This window comes from Taurulus bubalis (assembly GCF_910589615.1).
Source record: "Taurulus bubalis genome assembly, chromosome: 9".
Classification (NCBI taxonomy): domain Eukaryota; kingdom Metazoa; phylum Chordata; class Actinopteri; order Perciformes; family Cottidae; genus Taurulus; species Taurulus bubalis.
Window position 1 is genome coordinate 5,161,767 of NC_136597.1, and position 13,743 is coordinate 5,175,509.

At 43.0% G+C, this 13,743-nt stretch overlaps 1 protein-coding gene across 1 annotated transcript; it reads left to right on the plus strand.

The window, feature by feature from the left end:
• Positions 1–3,792: 3,792 nt before the first annotated feature.
• On the plus strand, positions 3,793–11,865 carry uba2 (ubiquitin-like modifier activating enzyme 2; the record flags this gene model as incomplete). Its single annotated transcript, XM_079223245.1, has 17 exons — positions 3,793–3,933; positions 5,047–5,130; positions 5,248–5,318; positions 5,428–5,492; positions 5,758–5,858; positions 6,010–6,131; positions 6,244–6,311; positions 6,453–6,574; positions 7,498–7,597; positions 7,878–8,029; positions 8,230–8,323; positions 8,495–8,607; positions 9,038–9,193; positions 9,600–9,696; positions 10,019–10,124; positions 10,246–10,385; positions 10,682–11,865. 17 exons carry the CDS (start codon positions 3,793–3,795, stop codon positions 10,909–10,911), a joined length of 1,962 nt encoding a protein of 653 aa, XP_079079371.1. The 3' UTR covers positions 10,912–11,865.
• Positions 11,866–13,743: the final 1,878 nt, after the last annotated feature.

The following is a 13,743-nucleotide window of genomic DNA, read 5'->3' on the forward strand; positions in this document are numbered from 1 at the left end:
GTGATGTCATTAAATTAAACTAGTGTTTCTCACATTGACAAGTTATTTATCACTCTAACATGCTACATATGTGTGTGCATTCTGGTTTGTATGTTTTCTCCCCCTTCAAAATACAATCCAATAGCCTATCGTCATACTTTAGTGCACTAGGACCTTGGGGAGGCTGCTGCCGCTGGCTTAGCTCAAAGTAAACTATACCAAGGAGTTTAGCTCAAAGTAAACTACACCAAGCAGTTTAGCTCGAAGTAAACTTGATTATAGTGAATGCGTTGGGTGTCTTCCATTTCAGCCCATCATACAATAGGCTCGTTCGAGATGAGCCAGTTCTGCGCAGAATCGATCGGCGCGCAATGCATGCCGGTTAGATTTGTGTCCGACTTGGTCCGGACTTGCTCTGGCGTCATGCACACGTGGTCAACGATACTCTCACGAGACCAAGCCGGCTGTCGATTTCAGAGTCAGTCGCCGCAGTTGCTCTCAAACGACTGCTTGGCCCAGTGCATGATGGGAAACGCCCTGCTCTCGCCACACCAGAGAGCTGATTGGCTCTTTGATCTGACAGCAAACACCACGTGTTGTAGAAAATCCTTATTTTATGTGTAGTTGTAATACTTAACCCTCGATTATTGACTATTTGTCTCATGTTTAATCTAAAAACACATCTTGTGTGGTTGATAATACAAAATCGTATTTTCATAACACATATCTAAACCAGTAGTAATGTATTTCACAGGCAGACATACAAATACCAAAGGATGCAGCTACACAGTCATTTCTACATAAATATATATATTTATAAACACATATAATAAATCCAAACGTGATCTGTAAACTACAAGTAAACAAAAGTTAGGAACTAACAGGAAGTACTTTCTTCTGTGACTTCCTGTGTATGCTTTGAAAGCAGCTGACAACTGTCCGACTTGATTGCAGTTTTTTGTCAACGCCTCCTGCTGCGGCCGCCTGCTCTCGTCTGGATTCCAGGCGAGGCGCAGCTCTAACAAACGAGCCTAATATTTATCATTCCATAATCAATGTTAAAAAAAAGAAGAAAAAAAATTATACATGTTTTTTTCTCTATTGAATGGTATATTTGACACTGAACTAGTTAATCTTTATCTCAGTGATAGTGTCCAAATAAGCATAAAATATCAGTGGTTTGTAAACATTACACGGACAACAAAATAGATGTAAATGTTGATCAAAATCTATATATATATATATATATATATATATATATATATATATATATATATATATATCCAGCCGGTTGGAAGTATAGGTGTTGTCTTTCTTTCACTCATGGTTACTGGCTGTGAAGGCTTTCCGGTCAACTGGTGCAGCGTTCATGCTCCGCGTAAACTCCAGACCTTGAAGACTTTTTTTGTGTGTGGAATTGATAACAATTGGAACAAATATAGTCTTAAATTATCGCATCATTATAATCAAACAACACGTTGCGCCTTGATATATATGTATATATATATATATATATATCACTTTTTAGACAATGTGTTTGCGCTGCATAGACAGAATTAGGATGGGGGAAAGAAGAAAAAAAGTCTAATATGTTTCCACACAGCATACCCATTAAAACCATGAATTGTTGCCAAATAGTTTTTCCTGTTTTTTTTCCTCCTAAAACAACATTTCAAAAATCACTTAATATAATGTTCCCCAAACTTTCTGAAAACAACGTTCCAAACACAACCTTCCGAAAACAACATTAAGATAATGTTAAGAATACGTTCCCCAAACGTTCCGAAAACAATGTTCCTAAAACAAGCTTCCAAAAACAACAATAAGAAAACAACGTTCCGGAAATAGAGTTCCATAAACAACCTTCTGCATAAACAACCTTCTGAAAACATTGTTTAGATAATGTTAGGAATACAAGGTTCCCCAAGCGTTCCGAAAACAACGTTCTGAAATGATCAACAGTGGAAAATGGGGGGAGGGGTCCTTCCTGCAAAAAATAGCTGAACAGCAGTCCACTAATCACAGATGCAGACACAGGGAGAAACTGATTAGGTCTAATCAGCTGATGCGAATCCCCATTGTGTTTCTGTATGCCGGGTCATTGTTGGACATGACTGGTGATAATACGCAGAAGGTACTTCCACAACGAGACACTCTCAGTCAAAAGTTTGTTGTAACCCTGAAATATCTTCATTTTGAGCATCCCACGACTTTTCTAATGATGTAGACATGTCCTCTGTGTAAATAAAGTAAAACAAGTCTTAGCTGAAAGTATGCATAGGTAGTTATGAGTCCAAAAATCAGATCTTGACTTTTCTGGTGTGTGTCATGTCGTTGCTCTGAACCATCGAGACGTGAGGTAAAACGTTCCCTGCTGAGCTGCCGTTATCGCTTTAACTATTTCACAGCTAAGAGAGGAGTGATGTAACTAAGAGAGTATTCACATCAACAGAGAAGAAAAGGGAGAGGAAAAGTGAGACCCAAAATTCTGAATAGCTATTTACAGACCATGTGAGCTAAAACACACAAGACACCTACGATATTTCACCACGTGTTTACTATTCGGAAGGCAAACTCATATGTAATAAAAAATTGCAATAATTAAGCATTTATTGGACATCTATTAAAAAGACTATTCATAACAATGTTATGACATCATTAAATGGGCTGGTTAAGGCCCCTGCAAACTGAAATATATTGTCAGTTGAGAGTGAATTAGACTCCTGCGCAGGTTGAAGGTTGAGAGAACTGGACTAGACTTTATGTGTGGACAGAACTGTGTCCCGATTTCATACATACTTATTCAAAGCAAATATTGCGTTCACTCTGAAGGCTTTCCCTATAAGTGGCAGCATGCATGTAAAATCTATTTGATATACAAAAGAAAATAAATGAAAATACATCACAGATGAAATTGAGAAGCTAATACACTAAAACATTTTTTTGGGAGAATTTTCGCCTGGCTTTCTCTTCGTGAAGTTACATTGCCATTGCTGTTCTGTATTGATATACAGCTGGTGCTGGTGGTTCTGCTAGAAATCAATGAATCACATTCTGTACCGGGTGGAGTAATTGGGGGACGCAGTAATGAGGACAGTATTGGAACATGGCAGAAAGTTCAAATAAAGAAAACCAAATAATTACGTGGGAGATGCCACTAGAGGTCAGAATAATACTGTATAGAAGTAGAAGCCTATAGTCAGAAGCACGCAGTAGGCCACCCAACAACAACATCCTTTTATGGGAATGTTGAGAGCAACGAAGAGAAAAATGTATGGGTTGAGTGAGTTGGCAACGTGCCGGTGCTAAAGTGAGGTGAGTAATACTAGATGGTGGATGGTGTTCTTCATCTATATGTTCAAGGTGGACCACTTATCCAAGTAGCCTTTACTATTCCCAGTAAATACAGGGTGAAGTATTCGTTAGGACTAACATAATACACTGTTACCCAGTAAATACAGGTGTACCAATGGCTCCGTGGGTTCAGAACATCAGACATGAACATATTAAATAGTCTGGGAGGTCTATTCTGGCACTGCAGTGTGTTAGAGAACCAGGGACTGTCGTAATATGGCTCGACATGTTCTAATAATAACATGGGGGTCGAGTGTTTTATCTCCCAGGAGAATCGCAAGAGACTGCCCCAATCCAGCCGAGTTGCCACAATTCGCCAGTAGAGGGCGCTAGTCCGACAGCGCCCGCAGAAGCGATGGAGAAACCCGGAAGTGGGCGGCACTTTGGTTCTGAAGAAGAAGAAGAAGAAGAAGAAGCTCTCGGTGCCGCAGGCTCTGGTTCTGTCTCTAGCCGATCAACATGGTCCAACTAGTTGGTTCCCTCCGAAAAGAGCTGTCTGACACCCTCTCCACCTGCCAGGTGCTGGTGGTGGGAGCGGGAGGGATCGGCTGCGAGCTGCTGAAGAACCTCGTCCTCACCGGCTTCAAAAACATCGAAGTGGTCCGTCACACTTATGTTTGTGTGTGTGTGTCTGTTAGCTAGCTAGCTAGTATGCTAAGTCTTTGTGCTGCACAGGCTGCGCCTGTCGGGGGTGGGGGTGTGCGGGCTCGGGCTCATTCCCGGGAGCGGATATTTTGAGAAGTAAAACACACGAGTGTGAGTGTTTTTTTGACCCCACTCTCTCCCTCTGTAACTGGGTGCATCGTTAAATGAGCGGGCCCGACATTGAAGTCGGGAAAATGTGAGAGCTGCTGCTGGAGCGTTTGGCGCCATCGGCTCCTCTGAGTTAGCTCCGACAACTTATGCGAAACGAGACGGCGAACCGGCACAGACACACTTCCCCTTCTGTTTCACTGTGTCACGTTGTGTCATGCCATTTTTTTAGAACGATTAATTATAGTAAAGTAAATTATTATTATTAGTTTTAGTATTATTAGGTTTGTTTTTGTTTTGTTTTCGAGTGTTAGCCCGCAGGGTGTGTGAAGCTGAGAATCACTGGATCCCATTGAAGGGCTCAGAGACATCCAGCTCTGGTTAAAGGATGGAGAAGTAGATTGAGACTCGTCAATATTTAGTTCCTTTCGAAAAGGAACAGAACATGCATGATGACAAACAACCTGCACAAGTAAACTAGTACGACATAAATGAATATGAAGGGTTGATACACATTAGATATTAGGGATTTAAAGTCTTTCTGTAGCTCTACTCTATTTAGCATGTACCTGAAACTAGTAAAACATTTGTTTGATTGTGTTTTGTAGTCAAGTGAGAGAAGGCGTTTTTGAGGTAGTCCGTGGTTTCACAGTTGTGTGACCTTCACTCTGCTGCTTTTACAATCTTTAACAAAAGCCACGAGACAGGATATTGGAGCAAACTCCTCCTGAACTACCTGATTAATCCTTAACGATTCAATCCAAGTAAAGGACTGGATATTACCACAGAGGGAGATCAGATCGGTATTTGTATGGAGAACACCGTCATTATATACTATATTATATATGCACAGGCAGACATAAAACAAAAAGCAAAATTGTGTTCTAAATACACTGCTACGATTGTGTTACATTAAATGTATACGGGACTGACTCTTCCACCCTATCGACATATCGGCAGATCGACTTGGACACGATCGACGTCAGCAACCTGAACCGCCAGTTCCTCTTCCAGAAGAAGCATGTTGGCAAGTCCAAAGCACAGGTAAACGCAAATATCATCATTAACCTCCGTAGCGTTGTTTTTGAACCTGTCGAACACCCCATGCCACGTGCAACGTGCACACGTTCACGTGCTTTGTCTGTTGTTTTTTTTTTGCAGGTGGCCAAGGAGAGCGTCTTGCAGTTTTGTCCCACTGTAAACATCACTGCCTACCATGACAGCATCATGAGGTGTGTTTCTTTCTGTTTATTGCTCATTTGAGTCACTGAATACATTCAGCGTTTTGTCCTTGTGTGTGGAACTTATTGTGTTTTTTTTGTTTCTTTTTTCCCCCAACAGTCCTGACTACAATGTGGAGTTCTTCAGAAAGTTCATGTTGGTGATGAATGCTCTGGATAACAGAGGTATTCTCTCGTGGCATTTTGTGCGACTCCTAGCTAGCGCTGGGTGATAATTTAACAAAATAATAGATCGCTATGAAACTGAGATGCATCGTCTAAATTGATGATAACAACAAGCACATACAAATTTTTCAGGAAATGTTTTTTAATTGACTCGTGTAGTGTCTTAATCAGTTTACTGTGTGCATGTATGTAAATATAGTCTGGGTATAGTTTAAAATATGAAAACGCATTGAAATGATGAGGAAAACACTTTCTGTCTCCGCAGCGGCCCGTAACCACGTGAACAGGATGTGTTTGGCAGCAGACATCCCTCTGATCGAGAGCGGCACTGCCGGTTACCTGGGACAAGTCACCGTCATCAAGAAGGTAAAGACGCGCACGCCAACATGTTGTCCGTGGCGTAACATCCGTGGCGTAGATTTATTTGTTCTCCTATCCAGTAGCGGGTGGATGAACGGCGATTTACACCTTCTCTCATCGTGTCTCTTTATTCCCTCCTGCTCCCCTCGTTCCCCAGGGACTGACAGAGTGCTACGAGTGTCAACCAAAGCCCACCCAGAAGACCTTCCCAGGATGCACCATCCGAAACACACCGTCTGAGCCCATTCATTGTATCGTCTGGGCCAAGTACCTCTTCAAGTAAGGCAACATTCTCGTCATACGAGCATCGTTCAAGTTGACGACACGGTAAAAACTATGGAGGCTGGCGTGCTGTGTGCTAATGGTCAACGTTTGTCTGTTGCCGCTATAGTCAGCTATTTGGGGAGGAGGACGCGGATCAAGAGGTGTCCCCCGACACAGCAGACCCGGAGGCTGCATGTGAGTGAGGCTGCTTTCCTTTTGTTTTTTTGGCTCTTATATTTGCAGCACTTTGTAACTTTTGCATTTGCTTGTCGGCGACACAGTTTAGAAATACACAAGCGCCGTACGCTGTAAAATGTGCGTGTGTTCTGTAAACAGGGAATTCAGAGAACACGGCAGCTCGCGCCACAGCCTCAGAAAAGGACGGGGACATCAAGCGAGTCTCCACCAAGGAGTGGGCTCGCTCCACGGGATACGACGCCGTCAAACTCTTCCACAAGGTCAGAGACGGTCAGACACGTTGAATTCGTAGGACTCAGAATGTGCCCCCAAAAAAAACAAAAAACACGCATAAAGCTTTTATTTCCACTAGCGGTAGTGACACCGCGGCACGAGCCTCCACGGATGGCAGGAATTGTAAACCAAAGCAAACGCCGAGTAGGAATGGTACTGAACTGAAAACTCATATCTTATATTCATGGACTACTTTATTGCCTTTTTATATGCACCTCGTAAAGAATCAAGTGTTCCATGCACTGAAGAAGCGAAAGGTTGAATATCCTGAAGCGATGTATTTATTTGCGCTCGCTTCATCGTTCTTCATTTCACCTTTTCAGTACACAAGTCGCTGCCGTACCGCCGCTTCAGTCTCTTAGTTTGTTGTTGTGGGACTTTGTTTTTTTGTTTTTTTCAAGTGTTAGATTGGATTCAATGGGGTCTTGTGGCTTTGAAGAGAGCGTAGTTAACGACTTTAGTTCCTCGTTTGTAAAGGGCTGTCTGACCTCAAGGTAAAGCAGCCTTCTCTGTTTTGATCTGCCTTAGTTTTAGTATGGAGTGTGTCAGGTAGGAACTAAGAAAGCGCTTCCTCGGCTGTTGCAGCTCGCAGTGTGGGAGGGTTTCATGTTGACAGCAGAGACTCTGCCATCCTTCAAATTATGGGTCTTTCTTCTTTGACTTTTACATGTTGCAGTTGCAAATCTGTTTTAATTGGCGTCCTGCTGGAGACAAACCGTAGAGCCCAGGGGTTAAAGACTGCAAAAACAATGTGATCAATGATTCATTAAACCTAAGAGTGTATTGTTTCTAATAATGCCTCTTTGAAATTGAACACTTGGCAGTTTTTAGTGCTAAAAAAGTACTGCGTAAGTACATGACTACCAAAGGCATGCAGTAACAAGCTCTGTTTCGATTGGCTCCTCTCAAGCTTTTCAAAGATGACATCATGTACCTGCTGACCATGGACAAGCTGTGGAAGACGAGGAAAGCCCCTACACCTCTGGTCTGGAATCAGCTAGAGAAGAGTGGTATGTCTCTTTAAATATTTATGTCACTTTTAGCTTTTTGCTTAAATGGCGTTTGGGGACACGTTTGCTGCTTGTCTCCTCCCTGTTCCAGCAAAATTATCCCTACTGCCGTTAATAACGATGAGCATCAAATTGAGTTGGACACACACACACACACACACCGGAAACCCTCCTGTAACTCTAGTCTTATTATTCCGTATATGTTGGCCTGTTTACCCGTCTCTTTTGTTACGTGGTTGTTTATTAGTTTGTCATGTTGATCCACGCTTGTGTATCCCAGCGAGTCCTCAGAAGGTGTCCGTGGGTTCGGGTCTGAAGGACCAGCAGGTTCTGGGCGTTTGGGGTCTCTGCCAGCTGTTCCAGCACAGCGTGGAGACCCTCCGCTCACAGCTGCAGAAGATGGGAGAAGGAGCCGAGCTGGTGTGGGACAAGGTAATGCACAAACTGTGTGAATGTTTGCACACTTGAAGAACAATAACAAAAAAAGAAAAAGACATGTCTCTCTTTAATTGTAAGAACCTCAAGAAGCTTCAAGTATTGTATTTCCGCTATTCTTCAACGGAATACATAGCCATAGTGTAAATGTTACGCACTGTGTTTTTTATGGCTCACATGTCCCCATTTGTTCTCAGGACGACACCCCATCCATGGACTTTGTCACGGCAGCAGCTAACCTGCGTATGCACATCTTCAGCATGAACATGAAGAGTCGCTTCGACGTGAAGTGTAAGTTGCTGCATCATGTCCTTTTGACCTTTTGGTCATACTGCAAACTACCGTATAGAATTTGCTGAATTTCGTATTTACCAACATTTTGTACATGATGTAAATTAATTACGTCATACACTTTTTGTTTCTTAATTAAGAGTTTAAATTTGTCTATTTGTTTGTTTTCAGCCATGGCTGGGAACATCATCCCAGCTATTGCTACGACCAACGCGGTCATCGCCGGGCTCATCGTGCTGCAGGGTTTGCAGATCCTGTCTGGGGAACTGGAATCCTGTCGTACGGTTAGTACCAAGCGTCCATGACTGGACAGCAGCACTTGATAGTTTCTCCCCTTTTTGCCTGCAGTCTCTCACATGGGTCACAGTGTTTACAAGTCTGTCTGAAAGCTATAGTCAGGTTCCCATATGGAATATTTTCAAACAAGTTTTCCTCACTGTAATAATTCCTCCTGTTGCCGTGAAAAGGTCATAATCGATATGATTGATGGCGGGACAACATCTAAAATCAAAGTCCTCACTCTGCAACAATGTGTTCCAAAGTCGGTGCTTTAGGGAAGGATCTTTGTCTGGTGGGAACAGGAGGAGTAGAGGGGAGAGTTGATAAATCCTTTAGGGCATTCATTCAGATAAACTCTTGACACCCCTGTTTCAATAAGTAGAATAATTTTCTGCCAGCTCTCGTTGCTTCATGCCGTTTGCCCTTTTCCTGCAGATCTTCCTGAACAAGTGTCCCAACCTCAGGAAGAAGCTGCTGGTCCCGTGCGTCCTGGATCCGCCCAGCGCCAACTGCTACGTCTGCGCCAGCAAACCCGAAGTCACGGTCAAGGTCAACGTCCACAAGACCACGGTCCTCGCGCTGCAGGACAGGGTAAGATGACGAGCTTGGTTTTGCACATACACCAACCTGCCTCAGTCACCTGGGTCACAAACGGCCCTGGAAAAGCCAACTCTTTGAGTTATTAAATCTATTTAAACGGGCGTAATGGAGCGCCACAGCTTCGGTTAAAACGTAAATAGGTCATTACGTCGACACTGCACTGTTGTTCAATCAGAAAATATGATTTGCACCCAGATATTCTAATTCTTTATGACCTGGTGGCACCATGGTGCGTGGCATAAGCAGCCTGTATTTCATGGACCATATGAACTACAGCACAGTAATTGGTGAGGGGCGGACATTGCTGTGGAATTGCAAAACATTGAATCGAGACGTTCACTACGGCCTCACTTACTTTGTTGTTGACCCGATTTGTTTCCGTATGCTCTGTGATCAGATCCTGAAGGAGAGGTTTGGCATGGTGGCTCCAGATGTTCAGATAGAGGATGGAAAAGGGACCATCCTTATCTCCTCGGAGGAAGGAGAGACAGAAAGTAAGCAAGTGGAGGGGATGGAAATCAAATGCAATGCATTTCAGTCTGTGATTCTATATTCGCACAGAGGAGGGCGCTGTAGCAGCATCTGTCCATCAGGCCTTAGCAAAAAAACTGTCTAGACAGGAGGGGATTAATGAAGCATGATTAGTGCTTTTGCAAGGGTTTGGAATTGTAGAGTTGGAAATTGGAATTTTGGGATTGTGTATACATGTATATTTATTTTTGGTCTTAAAAACATTTTTTTTGGAGATGTTGGGGGAAGAGTTATTAATTAAATGATTGTCCCCTCAAACACATTAACTGTGTGTGACTCCCACAGCAAACAACAGCAAATTTCTTGCTGATTTTGGGATCCGTAACGGCAGCCGTCTCCAAGTCGACGACTTCCTCCAAGACTACACGCTCACCGTTAATGTCCTGCACACGTATGTACCTCCATTCATTCGATCGCGTGGATAAAACACTTTACTCTACTGTTTGTTTAATGGTGACTTTTTAGGGAACAAAACTACAAAAGGCTGTATTTGTTTGCATCTTCATTGGCAGCGAGGAGCTGGAGCGGGATGTGGAGTTTGAGGTTGTGGGTGAGGCCCCAGACAAAGCTCCGCCTCCTCAGACGACCCCGGAAGATGTGAACAGCGTCACCAACGGCAACAAGGACTCCGCCCAGCCGTCCACCTCCAAAGGTCAAACGTTTTTATTTATTTTTACGTAGTTCACATCTGTTTAGTCCGGTCTCTCTAACGACACTGAGTAGGGAGGTTTGTGCTTCCTCCAAAAGAGTAGATCGTAAAGATAATCGATCTGCAACGGCACAAAACCGCGACTCTTTTGATCCCAACTGACCGTTTGAACTTAATAAAGACTCAATTTGGAACGAGTTGTTCATTTGTTGTGCGTTTTCTGTGAACGGATAAACTAATTTGTAACCATTTGTTAATTTTCTCCCCCCCCACCTGTGAACGCTGCTGCCACCTTTCAGCTCCAGAAGAGGCCGATGATGTCATGATCGTTAACTCTGATGATGACGAGGAGGAGGAAGGGGCGTCGTCCAGCACAGCAGCAGCAGCGACGAGCAGCAGCAAGAGGAAGCACTCGGACGCAGAAACTGGCGAGACCTCCACCAAGCGCCCGCGGACGACCCTATCGAGTGCAACCGCGGCTCCCGCCGACAATGACGACGACGACGATGACATCATCGCTCTGGACTAACCCCCTCCCCGAAGGACTGAGAACTCTCTGAAGGCTTTTTGTTTTTGAGTCGAGACTGCCAGTAGGTTTAAATAAAACACCTCTTTAATGAAGAACAATCGACTGCCCGGCTCCGCCTCCCGTCACGTCCTCCCCTCCAGCTCTGTGTTTGTGCTTTCATACTCTCCCCCACTCTGACATGATGCTGTAAATAGATTCTACATTTTAAAACATTTTGGTAAGGCGCAAGTTTGGTTATTGTTATTGGTTTCCGGGCCCCTATAAAATGCCTCTCGGTGGTTTCAAAGAAGAAGAAAAAGTTCCTTTTGTTGTTGTTTTTTGTATTATTTTTTTTATAAACGTAATGTATTTCTCATGCTACACTAGTCGGGGGGGTTGTTGTTTTGGGTAACAAGATGTCAAAAAAAAAAAAAAATTCAAGGGTTATAATATTGATCTCAGTAGTTTGTGCTGGGACGGTAACGGACAGGGCGAGGAGCCTGCAGCTCGTGGTTCTCTGGTGCTTCTTATGTCCGTGTTTGGCCACGTTGTGGGGTGGGGGATTTGCTAACTCTTTTCTACGAGTTCTGGCTGCAAATTCATAACCAGGCCCTCAGTGACGGCTCCTTGTGGAACGGCACTGCGTCCCGGCTAAGAACGAGCGGCAGATTTCCAGGCTGGTCGTTCAACGGCAACGCGTTAAGGTTTTTATTGCTAGGACTGTTGCGCTTTGAGCAAAGAGGTAAATTTGTTTGACAACCTCGGACCTGAGCCAGAGATGGGAGTTTGGCGCGTCATCCTTTTTTACACCGCAAAGGTCAATCGGACCTCGTGCACCGACGCGACGCCAGAACCTCTCGCACAAAGCGCAGCCGTTGAGCTCCTGCCGTCACACTGTCCATAATTTCATATTTCCTTGTGGTCTTGACTTGTTTGTTGAAAGGCTACAAGAGCCATTTGGACAATAAACGCAACAAAGGCACAGGCTGCTTGTCTTATTTTATTTGTCTCTTCCATATTGATAACAATATATATAATTAATAAATACAATGATTGTGCATGTCTTGAATACATTACATATCTATCCCCTTTTATTATAAAGACTGTAGAGGGGAAATAACCCTGAACAGGCGGTTTGTGCATGGGGCCAGTTTCTATTGTTGGAAGGTTTGAACAATGATTTAGTTATTTTGAGAGCCTCTGTTCTGGTTCAGAAAGTGACCTGAAGTGAACTCACTAAAACTTCATGCAGATGTCTGCTAGATCCTGTTTGTTTTGTTTTTGTTTACCAGAGTGGGATCACATGAACCTGTGTTTTCTTGACGTTCTGAATAGATTTGTTTGTTCGCTACAGGGGTTAAAGTCTTAACAGTCATGCGGTCTGCTCCGTACAGAGTGACGTTCTTTGAGAAGAGTAACCATGATGCAACACCAACGCACACGGACGGCCCTTTATTTTCGACTAGATTGATTTTCTAAATGTTTGATTTGATGAAACGTCAATGCTCTGACTGACGATGAGTCAGGATAGTCAATTTGCTATTGACTCTTGTTTGGGGGATTGAAGTCTATCGGTAACAAGGAAGAAACAAAACATATTGGCAATTTTCTTTAGTAATTTAACAAACAGAACCATACACAACCACAACAGCCTGGCCTTCCACTCCTCAAGCAAGATTTGTCGCAAGTCAGCCAACGTGGTTGTGTTGGTCACTCTAGCACGGACAGCACCTCCAAGCTGATCAACAAGTGTTCAGCTGGTTGAGGTCAGGACAGCTGGAGGCCAATTCATTCTCTCTATTCCCAAACTCTGGAAGTAGTCTCTGATGAACCCGCTCTGTGAGGGCGAGCGCTGACATCTTGGAGGATGGAGTTCAGTCCCAGACTGTGGAGCAATGGGATTGCTGCTGGTTGCAGAATCTCATCTCGATATCTCTCTGCATTGAGATTGCCTCCAATGAAGCACCTTCAGGGTACTGGAAGCTCAAAACAACAGTCACTAGCAACAGCAGAATAAGCTGTTTAGCATTTAGCACATTTTTCATAGGCGCAACCCACATACTCAGCTGCTCATCCCACCAATGCGTTTAAAAGGGAAATAAACAGGCTTTCCAACGGTATACAATGTATTGCCAAAAAGCATTGTTACAACAGACAGGGTTCATACACATTTTGACCAATGGATTTCCATGACCAAACATTTTGTGAATTCTCTGTGTATACATGAAAAGTGAGAAAATGTAGTATTTAAACTAACAATGAGAATTACAAAGTATACAGTATACCTTAAATGACACAAATGAATGAGACAATAGTTTTATTAAAAGAATAAACATTTATAGATATACTCACCGTATGCCATTATTTTGAGCATCTTTCTTTTAAAAGCATATTCATTATTTTAAACTCAGCGTAAATTAACGTCATGAACACATGAACGTAACAAATTTCCATGACTTTTCCAAAACCTTTTGGATTTTATTTATTTCAAGGACTTTTCCAGGCCTGGAAATAAACATTTTAAAATTCCATGACCGTAAGAACCCTGAACAGAGAATTAATCTACCAAACACACATTTCTGAACTTTTTTTTTGATGGTGACATACAAATATCTATATCTATATAGATATAGATATCTACATCTATATCTATATAGATATATATATATCTATATATATAGATATCTATATCTATATACACACTAAAATAATTAATTTGTATAAAAAAAAAAACACAATCTCTATTTCCATCATCATCACTAACGCCCCTCAGTGGAGGCCTCTGATTGGTCAGTTGGCCCCGCCCCTGCAGAGCAAACCGTTTCCCCACACCGACCCCGTATCTTCTCATCT